General features: G+C 37.2%; 1 protein-coding gene across 2 annotated transcripts in view; it reads left to right on the forward strand.

The window, feature by feature from the left end:
- CMSS1 (cms1 ribosomal small subunit homolog) overlaps window positions 1-17,641 on the forward strand; it is a 334,196-nt gene extending 316,555 nt beyond the window's left edge. Inside the window, exons 7-10 of one of the 2 annotated variants that reach the window (XM_039856947.1) lie at window positions 8,918-8,978; window positions 10,265-10,352; window positions 15,537-15,625; window positions 17,066-17,641. In XM_039856947.1, the coding sequence (XP_039712881.1) occupies window positions 8,918-8,978; window positions 10,265-10,352; window positions 15,537-15,625; window positions 17,066-17,149 (322 nt within the window). In that variant the 3' untranslated portion in view covers window positions 17,150-17,641. The remainder of the gene's footprint in view (window positions 1-8,917; window positions 8,979-10,264; window positions 10,353-15,536; window positions 15,626-17,065) is intronic. The other variant, XM_039856948.1, reaches the window with a different exon arrangement.
- Window positions 17,642-19,507: the final 1,866 nt, after the last annotated feature.

A 19,507-nucleotide genomic window follows, 5' to 3' on the forward strand; every position in this document is an offset into this window, starting at 1 on the left:
ACAGATAAGATACAAATAAATGTACATTATAATATCAGGTACTGATATGCTATAGAAAAAATAAAGCATGGCAAAAGAATAGAAGTGGATGGGGGCTATTTTTAAAAGGGTGGTCTCAGAAAAGTTCTCTAAGGAGATAAGATTTGAGCAGAGATTGAACAAACTGAAGGAAAAAGCCAGGCTAAGAAGAGCATTCCAGGCAGAAGGAGCAGTAAGTACAAAAGGCCCTGAGATGGGATGCCATTAGAGGACTTTGAGCAGAAGAGTCACATGATCTGGATAATTGTTCTAAAGGATCACTTTGGCTGCTGTGTGGAGAACACATATTGTAGAGGGCAAGGGTGAAAGCAGGGAGATCATAAGAGCAATAACCAATTAGAATTTAAAATAGAAAAAAAGTTCTAATTTAAAATAAGATAGAACACCAAGAAATAAACTTACCAAAGTCTATATAAAGAAAATATTACACAAGTGATGCAGATCTTGAACAAACAAAAAGGTGTACCATATTCTTGAATAGACTCAATGTATATTACAATTTATAAAGATATCTGTTTTACCTAGGATAATCTACAGGTTTTACAGATTTCCAGTGAAACTCCAAAAGAATTGTTTTTAAACTAGATAAACTAGTTCTAAGCTTATATGAGAAGAAAGCAGTCCTCAGGGAAATTCTAAGAAAAAGATACTACTAAGAGGATACTATGCCTATAGTATCAGATTAAAAATACATATATATTACAGAGTCTCAGTAATTAAAACAGTATGGAACTGGCACATGCATGACAGACATCAGATCAGTGAAACAGAATTGGAAGTTCAGAAATAGTCCCATATGCATATGAAAATATAGCATATGGTAAAGGTGACAAATCAGTAAGGAAAGATAAATTATTTAATAAATGGTGTTGGAACTATCATGTAGCCATCTGGAAAAATGAAGTTGGATCCATATCTCACTTCTTATACCAAGATAAATTCCAAATGGATGAAAAATTTGAATGTACAAATTATGTTTTTATTTCTTTCCAACTATTTTATTCTTTTTTTAATTAATTTTATTGGGGTAATATTGGTTAATATAATTATATAATTTTCAGGTATACATTATAATTTGACTGACATCTGTATATTCTATTGTGTAATTACAACCCAAAGTCCAGTTTACTTCAGTTACCATATATTTGATCCCCTTTACCCACTTCACACTCCCCCTATCCTCTATATTTGACTCACTTTACCTAGTCTACCTCTCCCCTCCTCCCTCACCTCCCAACACTCTTGTAACCACTAGTCCATTGTCCATGTCCCTCAATCTCTGTTTGTCCTGTTCATTTGTTGCTTTTAGGTTTATATCCCACCTATAAGTGATATCATGTGATTTTCAACTTTTTCAGTCTGGCTAATTTCGCTCAACATGATTATCTCGAGGTCCATCCATGTTGTCGAAAATGGCAGTATTTCATCTCTTCTTATGGCTGAGTAATATTCCATTGTATATATATACCACAGTTTCTTTAGCCAATCATCTATCGTAGAACACTTCAGTTGCTTCCATATCCTGGCTGCTGTGAATAATGCTACTATGAACATCGGTGTGCAAATATCTTTGCAGATATGGGTTTTCGAGTCTTTGGGGTAAATATCCAGTAGAGGGATTGCTGGATCATATGATAGATCAATTCTTAGTTTTTGAGGAACCTCTATACTGTTTTCCATAGTGGCTGTACCAATTTGCAGTCCCACTGGCAGTGTATGAGGGTTCCTTTTTCTCCATATCCTCTCTAACATTTGTTATTACTTGTTCTGTTGATTATAGCTATTCTAACAGGTGTGAGATGGTATCTCATTGTGGTTTTGATTTGCATTTCCCTAATAGCTAGCGATGTTGAGCATCTTTTCATATATTTGTTGGCCATTTGTATGTCCTCTAGTGAGAAGTATCTGTTCAAGTCCTCTGTTCATTTGGGTTTTTTGTTGTCATTGAGTCGTATGAGTTCTTTGTATATTTTGGATATTACGCCCTTATCAGAGGCATTGCTTGCAAATATATTTTTCCATTCGGATGGTTGTCTCTTTACCTTGTTGATGATTTCTTTTGCTGAGCAGAAGCTTTTTAGTTTGATGTAGTCCCATTCATTTATTTTTGCTTTTACTTCCCTTGCCTTTGAGGTCAAAATTCATAAAATCCTCTTTAAGTCCAAGGTCCTCGAGTTTCATTCCTATGTTCTATGCATTTTATTGATTCCAGTCTTATATTCAGGTCCTTAATCCATTTTGAGTTAATTTTGGTGTGTAGTGATAGACAGCAGTCTAGTTTCATTCTTTTGCAGGTGGCTTTCCAGTTTTCCCTGTACCATTTTTTGAAGAGCTTTCCTTTCTCCATTGTATGTTTTTGACTTTTTTGTTGAAAACTATTTGCCCGTATAAATATGGGTTTACTTCTGGACTCTCGATTCTGTTCCACTGGTGCACGTGTCTGTTTTATTGCCAATACCATGCCGTTTTGATTACTGTCGCTTTTTAGTGTAATTTGAAGTCGGGCGGAATGATGCCTCCAGCCTCATTCTTTTTTTGCAGGATGGCTTTGGCAATTTGGGGTCTTTTGTGCTTCCATACAAATCTGACGATTTTTTTGTTCTATTTCTTTAAAAAATGCTGATGGGATTTTGATGGGGACTGCATTAAATCTGTATAATGCTTTAGGTAATATAGACATTTTAACTATGTTGATTCTTCCCATTAAAGAACACGGAATATCTTTCCATTTCTTTGTATATTCGATTTCTTTAATAAGGTCTTGTAGTTTCCATTATAGAGGTCCTTCACATGTTTCGTTAAATTTATTCCTAGGTATTTTATTCTTTTTGCTGCAATTGCAAAAGGAATTATTTTTTCCACTTCTTCTGACACTTCATTATTAGAGTATAGGAACGCTATGGACTTTCGAACGTTGATTTTGTATCCAGAAACTTTACTGTATTTGCTTATTGTTTCTAGTAGTGTTCTTGTGGAGTCTTTAGGGTTTTCTATATAGAGAATCATGTCATTCACAAATAGTGACAGTTTGACGTCTTCATTTCCTATTTGGATGCCTTTTATATCTTTCTATTGCCTGATTGCACTTGCTAGGACTTCCAATGTTATATTGAATAAGAGTGGCAATAGTGGCCAGCCTTGCCTTGTTTCTGATCTTGGAGGGAAGGTTTTTATTTTTTCACCATTAAGTATAATGTTGGCTGAGGGTTTGTTATAGATGGCCTTTATTATATTAAGGTACTTTCCTTCTATGCCAATTTTGTTAAGTATTTTGATCATAAATGGATGCGTTATCTTGTCGAAGGCTTTTTCTGCATCCATTGATATAATCATATGATTCTTATTTTTTAATTTATGTGGTATATCAGCTTAATTGATTTGCGTATGTTGAACCATCCCTGTGCCCTTGGGATGAAGTCCACTTGATCACAGTGTATAATCTTTTTAATATGTTGCTGTATTCGGTTCACTAGTGTCTTATTTAGGATTTCTGCATCTGCATTCATGAGAGATATTGGTCTGCAGTTTTCATTTTTTGTGTTATCTTTACCAGGTTTTGGTATCAGAGTAATATTGGCCTCCTAAAATGAGTTGGAAAGTATTGCCTCCTCTTCGATTTTTGGAAGAGTTTGAGAATAGGATTAAATCTTTGAATGATTGGTAGAATTCACTGTTGAAGCCATCTGGTCCTGGATTCTTACTTTTTGGTAGGTTTTTGATGATTGTTTCGATTTCCATACTGCTGATCGATCTGTTTAGATTTTTTGGATCTTCTTGATTCAGCCTAGGAAGTTTGTATTTTTCTAAGTACTGTTCCATTTCTTCTAGGTCATTAAATTTGGTGTTATATACTTTTTCATAGTATGATCCCTTGTATTTCTGCAATGTCAGTTGTAATTTCCCTTCTTTCATCCCTGATTTTGTTTGTGTCCTTTCTCTTTTTTCTTTAGTGAGTCTAGCCAAGGGTTTGTCAATTTTATTAACCTTCTCAAAGAATCAGCTCTCTGTTGTATTTTTTTTTTCAATTTCATTTATTTCCGCTCTAATTTTGATTATTTCTTTTTTTCTGCTGACTTTAGGCCTCATTTGTTTTTCTTTTTCTAGCATTTTAAGATGAAGCATTAGCTTGTTTATTTGGGCTCGTTCTTGTTTTTGGAGATAGGCCTGTAACGATATGAACTTTCCTCTTATGACCGCTTTTGCTCTGTCCCAAAAGTTTTGATATGTTGTACTATCATTATCATTAGTTTCTATGTATCTCTTGATCTCTCTTTTTATTTCTTCCCTGACTCAGTTATTCTTCAGTAGCATGTTGTTTAATCTCCATGTGTTTGTAGTTCTTCCTGATTTCTGCTTGCAGTTGATCTCTAGTTTCAAAGCATTATGATCAGAGAATATGGTTGGTATGATTTCAACCCTCTTATATTTATCGAGGCTACCTCTGTGTCCCAGTATGTGGTTGATTCTTGAGAATGTTCCATGTGCACTAGAGAAGAATGTATAAGCAGCTGTTTGGGGATAGAAAGCTCTGTAAATGTCAATTATGTCCAGTTGGTCTAATATGTCATTTAAGAATGTTATTTCCTTATTGATTTTCTGTTTGCATGATCTGTCCATATCCGACAGTGGGGTATTTAGGTTTCCTACTACAGTAGTGTTTTGGTCTGTTTCTCCCTTTAGTTCTGTTAGTAATTGCTTTATATATTTCGAGGCTCCCTGATTGGGAGCATAGATATTAATATGTGTTATGTCTTCTTGGTGCCTGATTCCCTTTATCATTATGAAGTGTCCCTCAGTATCTTTCTTTACCTTTTTTATTTCAAAGTCTATTTCATCTGATATTAGTACTGCTACTCCCGCTTATTTCTGAATGCCATTTGCTTGAAATATTATTTTCCACCCTTTCACTCTGAGTCTATATTTGTCTTTGGAGCTGAGATGTGTCTCCTGGAGGCAGCCAATGGTTGGATTTTGTTTTTCGATCCATTCTGCAACTCTGTGCCTTTTTATTGGTGAGTTCAGTCCATTTACATTTAGGGTGATTATTGAAATATGAGGTCTTCTTATAGCCATTTTATCATTATCTTTCTGGTAGCTCGGTGTTTCCATTGCTTCCTTGTCCTCGTGTTTCTGTTTTTTTATTTTGGTTGGTTTTTGTGGGTTTTGCCTCTAGTTCTTTTTGTTTTATATTATATACTTCAGTTCTGACTCTTTGGTGTGTGGTTACCATTACGAATATGAAAAGGATAGTGATATGTATACAGTCGTCTATTTTCTTCTGCGTGTGCCTTATCTCCATTCCCATTTGTGAATTTGGATCTTTGAATCCTCCTCTTTTCAGTCATTGTTATCTCAGTTTGTCCCTATGTATGCTGAATGTTCATTACTATCTTGCTGTAGCAATTCTCTTCTTATTATTTAAACTTATAATGCCCTGTTTTTAGTAAGGGTTGCACTTCTCTGCTTCTATATGCCTGATAGTCACTTTACTCCTAATTATGTATTTTTTGTTGTTGTTATTTTGTTTTAGTTGAGCTGACTCCTTTCAGTATTTCCTGTAGGGCTAGCTTCGTAGTGGAGAATATCCTCAGTTTTTGTATGTCTGGAAAGGTCTTAATTTCTCCTTCATATCTAAAGGAGAGCTTAGCTGGATACATTATTCTAGGCTGGTAGTTCCTTTCACTTAATAGTTTAAATATTTGATGCCATTCCTTTCTGGCTTGTAAGGTCTGCACTGAGAAGTCCAAGGATAATCTAATGAGTTTTCTTATATAAATTACCATTTTCTTCTTCCTGGGTGCCCTGAGAATTCTATCTTTGTCATTGATTTTTGATAACTTTAATACAATGTGTCTTGGCGAAGGCCTTTTGGGGTCAAGATAATTGGGTGTTCTGTTGACTTCTTAAATTCCAAGCTCCAGCTCATTCCTTAGCTTTGGGAATTTCTCGTCCACTATTTGTCTGAAAATGCTTTCTAGTCCCTGCTCCTTTTCCTCGCCTTCGAGAATGCCCATTATTCTTATGTTTCCTCTCCTGATGGTATCAGCTAGTTATTTTTTATTATTTTTTATTCTTCGGTTTCTCTCTTCTTCCTTCTGATTCATTTCTAGCTTTCTGTCTTCGATATCACTGATCCTTTCCTCCATTTGGTCAACTCTATTTCCCAAGCTTGCTATTTCATTTTCAACTCTTGCAATGTGTTTATCTCTAGAAGATCTATTCTGTTCTTCTTGAGGGTTTCACTCTCCTTGCTCTGCTCATCTAGTTGTTTTTTCAGTTCCTGAAATTGTTGATATGACTTATTTCGGAACTCATTTCAGAAGTACCATCCTGAATTCTCTGTCATTTAAATCACATATTTCAATGTCTATAAGCTTATTTTCTGGAGATTTTTCTCTTTCTTTTTGAGATGCCTTGTCACCTTGGTTGTTCATGGTGTCTAATAGACTATTTCTCCACCTGGGCATTAATGGAAGTGTATTCTGCTGTTTTTCCAGAAAGATTTATTATATAAAGGTCTCTCTTTAGCCTGCCACAAAGAAGGCGCTTTTCTTTTGGTTTCCAGTAGGTGGCATCTAAGCCTCTTGGATCCTTGCTTTATATAAAGCCTAAATAATGTTTCTTTGTTTTTTTGTTTTTTGTAGAAATTTAATCACACTTGCTACTCTCAGTTTCAATCCCTGTCAGAGTTCACAAACAGTTTCGGTAGCATTTTCTCAAATTTCCCCGTGGCTCCACAATGATCAATCTCGGAGAATGGGGAGAGGGGCCCTCTGGATTGCGATTTGGGGGCTGCCTCGGTTTTGCACCCATGCCCAGTAAAAATCAACTATTGTTTCTCTGTGTCCCCGTCCTGCTTCTCTACTTTCTGCCCTGATGACTAGGCCTAGCTGCCGACTGCGTAGAAGTCCAGGCACCTCCAGGCAACTCCAGGGAAGTCGTTGCACCTTCACCGCTCCCCCTCCTCCTGCAAGGAGCTCTGGCAGCTGTGAGAGGCAGCTTCTTTATTTCTCCCAGTCCACTTCAGCACACCCGGAGTTCTGACCTGTGGTAGTTCTTATGCGCATTTCCCAACGCTCAGATGTGCTGGTGTGCAGTTTGGGTGTTTTTTGTTCAGTTTTGGATGTTCAGCTTATTGTTGTTTCAAGGGGAGAGATCTGAGGATGTCTCTCACTCCACCATGTTTCCCAGATTCCCCAAATTATATTTTAAAGATAACTTGTCAGTGCTTACTAAATGCTTTCATGTACTTTTCCATTTACTGTATTTTTTTGTAGAATAAACAAAAAAAAGAGTTTCCACTGGACCTGGGGTAACATTCAGCTTTCAGAGTAAAAGGAGATTTACTTGGACTCGCCTTCTCCCGGAGCCAGGCTCTATGCTAGGCTTTGACAGAAGACAAAGTAAAGGAAAATTTAAGTCCTGAGGAAGGAGGAACTTGATCAAATAGACTAAGGTGCAGACACTCAGTAGTTATTTAGCATCTGTCTTTCTAAATGAACTAATCTGATCATGAATTTAGAGAAGTAGGCATTAAGCTTTGTTAATAGTCCTTCAAAATCTCCTTTCTGTTCCAAGCACACACATTAAATTGTATCACATACCCTCTCAATAAAACAAGTGTTTCTTTCGACTATTTTTGCCCTAAACACAATTGACCTTCAAGACTCCACCTGCTTCTGGGCAGCTGTATTTGCTCACTCCGAAATCATAGGAGTTCACAGTGACTTTTCAGTGTTTTAAAAACTACCACCACAGAACTCAGATTCAAAGACTAATGGCAGAGACTGGCCTCAAGGTGGCCTCTTAAAAACAAGTTGTCAGATTGATTTGAGCATTTGCTGTACATAAATGCCCTTCTGAGGGGCATAAAAGCACTATGTTGTCGTACTTCATTTACCAATTCTCAGTGTTTTTCTGTGTCCCCGGTAATACTATAATCCATTTCAAGGTTAGGTGATTTGCAAAAGGTAGGTACAACGAGCCCTATTCATAAAGTCTAATCATGAATAATTCTAGCTGCTCTCTTGAAAACCATGAGTTATGTTAAATATGTCCCCTAAACTGTCTTCCAAGTTTACCTTGCCATGGAGAAAGCTTATGTATGATTAAAAACTCTAGTGCCACATATCTTGTATAACATGATTCCCTATTTGCAAATGCATAGATTCCTACCGATCAATAATATTTCCCAAAACATAATAATGATATATAAAGCAAAGCAGTATTCCCGAGCAGTATTTTCATGTTAGTTCTACTAAAAGATTGTTTATTTTGTACCCATTTATATCTGAAGCATTTCCATACATAAAATTTTACAGAAGAGCTCACTCTGCAAAGTAGTTAAAAGTGGGGGGCTGCTCTGATGAAGACCTAAACCTTCTTGCTCCTCCCTATCAGCTAATCCCCAGGTCTCCAGCAGCCAAACAACCTTTTACAGATGCTCGTGGGCTCAAGCCATAGAGCACAGACGCTCCACTGTTCTGAGACAGTTCTCACAACCAAATTTTGTGTGAGAACTATACTGCAGAGTTCGAAAATAAATTCTCTGTTGGGGTCCTGAAATACAGAAATTCTGTATTACAAGCGAAGGGCAGATCCGTATTTCAATAATCAAGGAAACCTAAGCTAACCTTGTATATTGTGTATGAGAGTGAGAAGCCTGAATAAAAGGCCAGCCCACTTTCATCTCAGAAATGGGCTTACCTGAAAATCTCAACATTTGTTATGTGTGTGCATATTTACATATACATATGCACATATATATGCATATAAATGCGCATATTCTTTTGAATAAAGCAAGATATAATACTTAAGTAGTCAACATGGCACAGAATGAGTGAGTTTTCTTATGCATTAATCTGTTCCTTTTCATTAGGTCGATGACAGCATTCAAAGGAGACAGCAAAGTTATGAAATTGTTTGCAAAACACATCAAGGTAAGCAAAAGGCCTGTGGTTCCTGATGAGGGATGTTAATGGTCCTTAAGGGCCACTCCCAGACCTCAGCTTTTCCCCTTCAGCCTCTTCTTATCTTCTTAGCAAGCGTGTTCTTGTGTGCCTCTTTATTTAACATATTTAACGAGGATTCAGGTTTTCTTTGCATTTCCTGCCTCTGCATACCCACCTCTCCCCACAGCAGTCACTATTCCTCCATGCTCCAAGATTCCTGTACAGAAGCTGAGGTGTGACCCTGGATTCTTTGAAGATTTACCAGTTTTCTTCTCTCTTAATGTTAACCTTCTTTGCCCTAGAAATTGACCCTAAACAGGGGTAGCCCCATTTGTTTTTTAACTTTATTAACTTTTAGATAAAATGCTCCAAATTGGCCTATGACTGCACTTTCTAATGACTCTGAAAAGAGTTCCTGGACCCAGTCTCCAACAGGGGACGGGGTGCTTTCCAACACATCCAAGCAATGCTCCGGACACCACATTGATGTCCTACAATTCAACTCAGTTCTAACATTATCTATTCTAAGATAACATCAGATGCCACAAGTTAAGGGTTCAGTCCTATAAGACTGCACACATACCCGCTCCCCTAACTTCAGCCACCAATTGCAAAGCCCAGGCTGTTACCTGTACTTAAGACCAACTGGCTATAAATCAGAGGTTCCCAAAAGCCCCTCCTCAGATTTAGTTAATTTACTAGAGCAGCTCACAGAACTCAGAGAAGCATTTTACTTACTAGATCGCGGGTTCATTATAAAAGGATATGACTCAGGAACAGTCAGATGGAAGAGATGCATGGGGAAAGAGCTTCCATTGCCCTCTCCAGGCATATCACTCTCCCCAAACTCCATGTGTTCACCAACCCAGAAGTTCTTTGAACCCCTTGCTCGGGTTTTTATAGAGGCTTCATTACATAGGCATAATTGATTAAATTATTGGCCAATGGAGATGGATTCAACCTTCAGCCCCTCTCCTTTCCCTGGAGGTCAAGTGTGAAAGTTCCAACCCTCTAATCACAAGGTTGATACTCCTGGCAACCAGTCCCTATCCTCAGGTGCTTCCAAAAACCCATCTCATTTACATAACAAAACACACCTGTATCACTCTCAACACTTAAGAGATTCTGAGGGCCTTGGGAGCTGTGAGTCAGGAACTGTGGGTGAAGGCCACATATGTATGAGAAGTATATTTTGCTCATCTGAATGGCCAAATATATATTTCTTATAAATCTCAATATCACACTTTTCTTTATTCTCTTCCATTATGAAATAGGTGCAGGAGCAGGTAAAGTTGCTGGAGAAGCGTGTGGTGCACCTGGGTGTAGGAACTCCAGGGAGGATTAAAGAACTTGTTAAACAAGGTATGAAAAGAGCCAGTGATACTGCCACTCAGAGCTGGGAGTTTGCCTTACCCACCGTGTGAGTTTGGGAAACCACATGTGTGATGTAGTGAAACCAGACCTCTGTGTTAATTCAGGAGTAGGAAACTCGGCCTTTATCCTCTGAAGTCAGCCAGCAAGTATAATGAAATAGGAAATGATAAGCACTGTGGCAAAACTCAGTCCATGTGCCCACCTAAATACATTCATATTTCAATCGCTTTAAGCATGTTAGTAGATCCACAATTAATTCCATCAGTTTACACTCTCTGGAGTTTGTAGAGCTAGATATGTTGAGTATTTGCTTCTCACTTAATTGAGTTTGGTTCCTCAAGACTCCCATTCCACTTGACAGCTGGTATATAAAACATGTTGAAACAAAAACATAGTTTCTGTGTATGAAATACTAGTATTCTGGAATATTTCTCCCAAATGCATTTCTTTTTTAGTGCTTTACCCAGAAAGTATTCCAGAAAATATCCACTGGTGGGTTTTATAGTTTGTTGACTTTCTCAAAGGCAGTTAGTAGCCTAGAAACCTGCTAGCCTGCAGATGATCTTACCTGTTCTACCTGCCAGACAGAATAAAGATTTCTTGTCGATGCTCATTTTCGAATTCAATAATGTTCTATTATTGAATTAAAGAAATAATAGAACATTGTTTTATAACTGCTTAAAGCGATTCCTGTATTTTTTATATATCTGAAAGTAATATATTCATCAGTATAGTAACTCAGTATAGAGATGGTCATTTGCCAGGAAGTGAACGAAACTAAAAATACTAGTGTTTCTCTCCAGATGAAAGGCTTCCAGGGTTACATGAACCCACTACATACAGAGTTCTGTGCAAATTACAAGTAATAAACTTGAAGGCCCCAGATGAGGAAAGGAAACATATTTTTTGAGTTTCTATTTGTACTTAGCGCTGTGCTAGACACACTTACATATCTCATTTAGTACGTATCATCCTTGCAGGCTGGCATTCTTATGTCTTATGACAGAAACTAAAGTTAACAAGGGTTAAATGGCCCTCCAAGGTCTCTTAGTCTAGGCTTTCCTGGTTCCTGAGCCTTTCCCACTCAGGGAGTTCCTGGTCCATTGGAAGAGATATGCGAATGGAATGAGATTGATGACACGAGGCAGGAGGTGCCAAGGGCCCAGTGAGTATTTCGCCATCCTGGAGGAGTTGCAATGGAGAGAGCGATTTGGCTAAATCTGCAGGAAAGGCTTTTCAGAGGAGTCTTTAACTGATCTTTGAAGTATGGGGAGGATTAAAATAGGATCTTCGAAGTATGGAGATGTAAGAAAAGCATTCAGGAATGGGACTATAGCTGAATCAGAGGAGGGCAGGCAGATACATGTGGAATATCTGGAGGAGGCAAAAAGTAGACAATACCACATTGAAGTTAAGACCCTCTATTATGGACTCAGACCTCCAGATTCAAATCCTAGGTCCAGCAACTTCCCATACCAGCTCTGTGACGTGGGCAAGTTACTTAACCTTTCTAAACCTGTTTCTTTATTTGAATGACAGAGATAGTAAATAGTACCTTTCTCAAAGGATTGTTATGAAAATTAAATACCAGTAAAGAGCTCAGCACAGTAAGTGTCACACCTTAAGAACTCAACAAATAGTAGTTATTCTTTTTTTAAAGAGACCACCTTCCTTAGTTGGAGACTTCGTGGGCTGTAATAGCTAGTGATTCAGTTGGAAAGAAAGATTATGGAGGGAGACCTTGAACAGTAAGCCGAGAATTTTGGATTTTCCTCTTGAGAACATAGTAGGATGATGAAAGTGAAGGAACAGATGAGAAGTGCTCATAGTCCATCTGTGAAATGTAAAGTTGGGAGAGATTGGCTGGGCAACAGGAGAGGCCAGGATTAGGCTCTGCCTCTCCCACACCTCTTAGCCAAAGATTCACTTTTCCCTTTCCTGGAATACAGATGTTTTTTTCTGTGTGACCAGACCCCCCATGCAATACAGAGATAAAGGGAGAGGGGAGAAATGAAGCAGTACAGATTGTTGAAATTAGATTTCTACAGATTTATGAAAACTCTGTGTGAAAGCTTGTCTCATTTACGGAATGGGAAAATTATTTAAGGAGCTGTTGAATTTTTACAACACTAATGAAAATAACTTTTACTTTTGATTGTGATTGGATGAATGGTTAAATATTCACTAACCACAGGTGTTAGGCTACATACAAAGTGTTCAAAGAGAACAATTCCAGCATACTAGAAACTGAAAATCTAACAAAGTGAGACAAATGATGCATAACTCATTTTATTTATAAATATATATATATGGTCTATTAAGGAGAGTTTCCAGATGTTGAATGATATCCCATGAGATTGGGATCTATACAATTATAGACAGAATTGTATTGTTTTAATTTAATAATGAAGGGAATTTTCCGACTGTAAGAGCCTTTGAAAAATGCAAAAAGGTACAGAAAAGAAAATAATTTACTTTAAAATATTATCTTGTAAGTTAATATTAACTATTTTCTTACAGTCTTCTATTCATTTTATTTATTTTTTATTTTTTTATTTTTTAGTTAGAGTTGATATTCAATATTATATTAATTTCAGATATACAGCATAGTGGTTAGACATGTATACAATTTATGAAGTAGTCCCCTCAATTAGTCTAGTACCCACCTAGCACTATACATACTTATTACAATATTATTGACTGTATTCCCTATGCTGTACTTTACATCCCCATGACTATTTTGTAACTACTAATTTGTACTTCTTAATCCCTTCATCCTTTTCACCCTGTTCCCCAACCCCCCTTCCATCTGGCAACCATTTGTTCTCTGTATTTATGAGTCTGTTTCCGTTTTGTTTCTTCATTTATTTTGTTCTTTAGATCCCACACATAAGTGAAACCATATGGCATTTGTCTTTCTCTGTCTCACTTATTTCACTAGCATAATATTCTCTGGGTCCATTCGTGTTGTCTGGAATGGTAACGTTTCATTCTTTTTTATGGCTGAGTAATATTCCATTATATATATGTACCAAGTCTCCTTTATCCAATTGTCTATGTCTAGGCTACAGTGAACATAGGGGTGCATATATCTTTTCAAATTACTGTTTTGATTTACTTCAGATAAATACCCAGAAATAGAACTGTTGCATCATATAGTAGTTCTATTTTTAATATTTGGAGAAACCTCCATCCATACTGTTTTTTATACTGACTGCACCAATTTGCAATCCCACCAACAGAGCACAGGGGTACCCTTTTCTCCACATCCTCACCAACACTTGCTATTGCCTGAATCATTGATGATAGCTATTCTGACAGATTTGACATGATATCTTGTTGTGGTTTTAATTTACATTTTTCTGATGATTAGCAACATTGAGCATCTTTTCATATCTCTATTGGCCGTCTCTATGTCCTCTTTAGAGAAAAGCCAATTCAGGTCCTCTGCCCATTTTTTAATAGCTGAATAATATTCTACTGTATATGTATGTCACATTTTCTTTAACCATTCATTCATTAATGAACAGTTAAATTGTTTTCATGTCTTGGCTATTGTAAATAATGCTGCAACGAACAAGGGGGTGCTGATATATTTTCAAGATAATCACTTCATTTCCTTTGGATATATACCCAGAAATGGGATTGTTGGGTCATATGGTAGTTCTATCTTTAATTTTTTGAGGAACCGCCATACTGTTTACCATTGCGGCTGCACCGATTTACATTTTCACTCAACAGTGCATAAGAGTTCCCTTTTCTCCACATTCTTGCCAACACTTGTTATCTCTTGTCTTTTTGATAATAGCCATTTTAAAAGGTATCAGGTGATATCTCATTATGGTTTTGATTTGCATTTCCCTCATAATGTGTGATGTCTCCCTCATAATTAGCATCTTTTCATGTAACTGTTGTCCATTTGGATTTCTTCTTTGGAAAAATGTAGATTCAGTTCCTCTGCCTATTTTTAAATCAGATTTTTGCTATTGAGCTGTATGAGTTCTTTATATATGTTGTATATTAACCTCAAGTTATATTGTTTTTTTAACGAATTTATTATGGTAAGATGTTTGGGTTATTTCTTATTTTCACTATTATAAATAATACTGCGGTGATCATCTTTGTAAGTAAATATTTAAATTTCTGATGTTTTTATTAGGATATGTTATATAAGGAAAATTATTTTATCAAATATTAAGCATTTAAAGCTCATATTATATAATGCCAAATTATTTTCCAGAGAGGCTGTATCTGTTTCTTCCATACCAGCCATAAGTTATTTTTAAGAGAAGACTGTCAGCCCATTTTCTTTCTTCCTTTGTCATTTTTAATTTTTCAGAGATAGCTTTAAATAAGAGGCACTGTAATTATGATAAGCATGAAAAAGTCTTTTGGGCAGAGAAGAAGTTATTGAAATACAGAGAAATGTTGAAGGAAAGTCTACAGTTGTGTAAAGGAAGGCTTTAGTTTTGTTTCCATGTGAAACGTGTAACAGCTTGGGGCAGTGGGAAGAACATGGGGAGGGAGAAGAACTAACTTTGCCCAACTCAGAGACCTCTGAGGAACAGACAATCCCTGAGATCCCCTCGAGCCCCACATTCCATTACTGTCTCTAGATAGGCAGGAAAACAGTGGGAATGGAGTCTTCAGTGGTTCGCCAGTTTCCTCAAAGGATAGCTGACTTAAAATAGAGCCCATTTAATCTTAACTTCCTTTTCTGCCTAAAATTAACCTCCCAACCCTATCCTCATCCTTCTGCCCACTTACCTCCTCAGTCATGCAGACTCCATTGGACTCAAGTCCTCTGAAGGGCCCCTTCCCCAGACTGCAGGGATCTTATCAAACCCCTGTCAGGAATGAAACTCCACTCTCTGGGGTTTCATGAAACGGAGGCTTGGGATTAGTTCTTTGCCAGCACTTGAGCATGTGACAAGCTTAGCAAGCGATTTCTCTGCTTCCCTCAGAATCAATGATAAGATTATAAGGAGAGCTAGTTTCAGAGCACTGCATTTGTTTTCCATCGGGCAAGGACAGCATTTAATATGCAGAGATTAGTTACGAGGGGAGAGGACAGCAAATGAGGCAAAAAGCAACCAGGAGAAGAGAAAGTCATTTTAATAGGCTTATGTCATGAGGTCTTTGCTGCAGCAACTCTCTCCCTGTCTCTTTCAGGTGGCCTTAATTTGAACCCCTTAAAGTTTCTGGTTTTTGACTGGAACTGGAGAGATCAGAAGTTGAGGAGAATGATGGACATTCCCGAGGTACCATGTAACCAGCAATTGCCTTTAATCTTTTTTTTTTTTTGATTTGAACTTGAGTTCAAACACAATAATAAAGTCTTTGACATGGGGAGCCAGCACATTCATTCTGGCCTTTGAAAGTTAGTTTAAAGTAACTACAATTATAGAGGCCATCTACCCCTTACACATAACTCTGTCCTTTCCACGTGTTTTATCAGCTTTGTTTCTTCATTAAATGACTGATGGCCTCTGTCCCAATGGGGACCTTATCTATACTGTACCTTTGAGAAACAGGAAGATCTGGACGACTTGGCATATTCCCCTGTGCCTTGCTTTAAAGACACAATCATCTTTGCTCTTCATCCTTATAAGTGCACTTGGAGATGGGGGCACAAATCTGCCTCATTTCCTGCATCTCCACATCCCCCAAATCTCACTTACTTAATTTTGCTTTTGGGTGATGAGAAAATTTTTGATGTCTCAGTGGATTAAAACCGATTGAATGCCTTCGTGAGCACAGTATTAGCTCATTATATATTTATGAAAGTAATCTATTATCATCATAATGTGTAAAATTTATTTGCCACCCACCATGTTACCATGGGGCTGATTTTTCAATCTAGCTGGATGTTTAGAAGTAGCAGTTGGAGAGAAAAGGATTTGTGCAATAATAAACATGGCTGCCAGTCACCAAGCAGGGATGAGTCATGGCAGTAACTAGCAAAAAAGCTTGCAGTACTTGGAATTGCTCCTCCAAACATGCTGAATGAATTAATTTATCACATAAAACCATATCCCCAGAATGACTAGACCTGATTATAATTGTTTAGTGAGTTATATCAGACATCAGTTCAAGAGACAATTGTCTCAGTTCTCTACACACACACACACACACACACACACTGTCCCCTGAACTGATGTTTTTTTTTTTTAATTGGTTTAACGAATATGATGTCTGGCATGTGATGATTTCAGTTATAATGTTAAATCTGAGCAGTCCACCACTACTTTTCTAATTATAATAATGAGAAATAGAAACAAAAACACCCTTGTCATCCATAGTTTTTGTTATGTTGATGTTATTAGTAGTAATTATCCTATATCAAAATATTATGTGTAATCTTGGCACACTTTGGGTATCTTTGTATAAGATTATTTTCGTATGAGATATTATTTTGAGCGGTGCAAACAAAAAGATACTTTAATGAAGCTGATGTTTTATGTGATACCTCTTCTTTTACTTATGTAAATATTTCCGCTCTGAATAAAATGTGGGTTAGGATTCTAACCAATGTAGTGTATACTTGAAACTAATAATAAAATAAAATTTATATGGGTTAGAATTTTGCCATCCCTGAGTCTGTCATAACAGCTGCATAAATACCAGGGAGTCTAGATGGTTGAATTTATTCACCAAGACCATTTTTTCTTGATCTTAACCTTTTTTCCTCTCTCATTTAGATAAGAAAGGAGGTTTTTGAACTTCTGGAAATGGGAGTCCTCAGTCTGTGCAAGTCGGAATCTTTGAAGCTAGGCCTCTTCTAAGTGCGGGTCCTAACGAAAATTCCAGTTTTCATGGTGGAGTTTGCATCTTGTTTAATGGCTCTGGCACACTGCAAGCACCCAGTAAATATCAGCTATTGTTTTATGATGTTAGCTGCATCACCAGATGGGTCGCTGGTAATGTTTGATGGAGATTCTTTCACTGCAATGAATCGATTCTTTGCCAGCTTCCTTTATAATAAAGTATGACCAGCTTGTTTTTCTTTCACCGACTGGCCTAGATCTGACTGTGTGGGAGAAGGAGCAGCTAGGCGACCTGAGGCAAGCTGCTTCCCTTTCCGAGCCTCAGTTTCATCAGCTGCAAAATGGGAATGCTATCTCGCAGGATTGTTGAGGGTTCCATGTAATGGTACATGCGGAACAGATTTGTAAACTGTGAAGCGTCGTCCCAGCGTGAAGGGTGGCAGTGGTAGTGGAAGAAAGAGCTGCCAGCATATGTGGCACTTTGTAAACATATAAAAGCCAACAACATAACTACAACCGTCTTACTCATTTATTTTTTAACTTGTTATTTTGGAATGATTTCAAACTTACAGAAAAGTTACAAAAATAGTATAGAAAATTCCCATATCCCCTTGCCCTAGCTTCTCCCAATGGTACCATGGTACCATTATCAAAACTAAGAAATCATTGTTGGTACAGTATAATTAACTAGACTACAGACTTTATTCAGATTTCACCAGTGTTTCCACTGATGTCCCTTTTCTATTCCAGGATTCAATTAAGGATCCCACATTGCATGTAGTTGTCAGATCTCCTTAGATTCCTCAAATCAGTGACTGTTCCTCAGTCTTTCCTTCGTTTCATGACCTTGACACATTTGAAGAGTACCAATCAGGTATTTTGTAGAATGTCCTTCAATCTGAGTTCGCCAATTGTTTGCTCATGATTTGACTGAGATTCTGCATTTGTTGGCTGGAATATCCCAGAAGTGATACGTCCTATTTAATGCATCGTAGCAGAGGATACATGATGTTGATGTGCCTTATTACCTGTGATGTCGACCTTGATCACCTGGTTTTGGTGGTGTCTGCTGATTTTCTCCACTGTAACTCTGCTATTTTTCCCTGTCAGTCTTGGAGGAAATACCTTGAGCTGCACGAATATCCTATCTTTCCTCATACTTTGCCTATCATCTTTAGCAACATTGATTGTTCTTGCCTGAAACTGTTATAGCTATTGTGATTTTTCTATTTCTCTCACTGCTTCAACATTTATTAATTGGAATTCTTCTGTAAGAAAGAGCTGCCTCTTTCCTCCATTCATTTATTTGTTCATTTGTTTGTTTACATCAGTATGGACTCATGAATGTTTATTTTGTTTTATGGGTTATAACCCAATACTATTGATTTTTATTTTGTTGCTCAAATTCACTTCCCTCTTTACTCATTTAAATAATGAATACTGATTATACTGATTAATGTGTCAAGCATTGTTTAGGGCTTTCACTTACATGTAGTCTGTTTAATCATGTAAATAGTCCTGAAGGAAAAGTAATCATTCACATTTTATAGATGATGAAACTGATTCTCAGAAAGGGCACACACTAATATTAAGTAACAGAACCAGAAGTCAAACTCAGATCTCCCATATTCATTTCTAGACCTCATGAATGTCTGTTTAGGGTTTCAGGCATGTAAAACAATAACAGATAAAAAAGCAATCAGATGCCACTACTGGTATATTAAATTCCACATTCGAATATTGTGAGACTTTAAATGAGCCTAGCAATATAACAAATCAAACTCCAGCAAACACACACTTCCGCACATTAGTGACTTGCTACTGGTACACCTCCGTAGTCTGGAAGCCACACTCAGGGACTCAAAGGAAAGAGAAGCAAGTTCTGTTCTGCAGGATCCCAACTCAGACCCAACCAGTTAAAGGAAAAAGAAAAAAAGCCACCACAATAAGAAAATTTTTTCAAACTTAGCCCCATTATTTTCATCCCTTTAATCCTAACATGTGAGATGTTCTTGGACAATGGTAAGAGAAAAAAAACACAATCCTTCCCAGTACAGGAATTTATTTAACTTCTTGTCAATTAACAAGTCTTAGATTGATCTGGAAGACAACATCAAGCATGATTGTATATGAGAACAGACTTGCAAATTAAGACAGGCAGTCTGTGCACGTCAGAATTCAAACCAATCCACTAAGCCACTAATGACTTACCAAAACCAAAACATGAGACCACCATGAATATTATATGTATGTGTAAGTATGTGTGGGTGTGAGTATACCCCACATATATAACCACTTCCTGATTCTACACTCATATTTAGTATATTTGTATCCCAGCAGTTAACAAGAAAAGGCAGTGAAAAAATGAGGCAACCC

Source organism: Pteropus medius, unplaced genomic scaffold (genome assembly GCF_902729225.1).
Source record: "Pteropus medius unplaced genomic scaffold, Ma_sr-lr_union100, whole genome shotgun sequence".
Taxonomy (NCBI): domain Eukaryota; kingdom Metazoa; phylum Chordata; class Mammalia; order Chiroptera; family Pteropodidae; genus Pteropus; species Pteropus medius.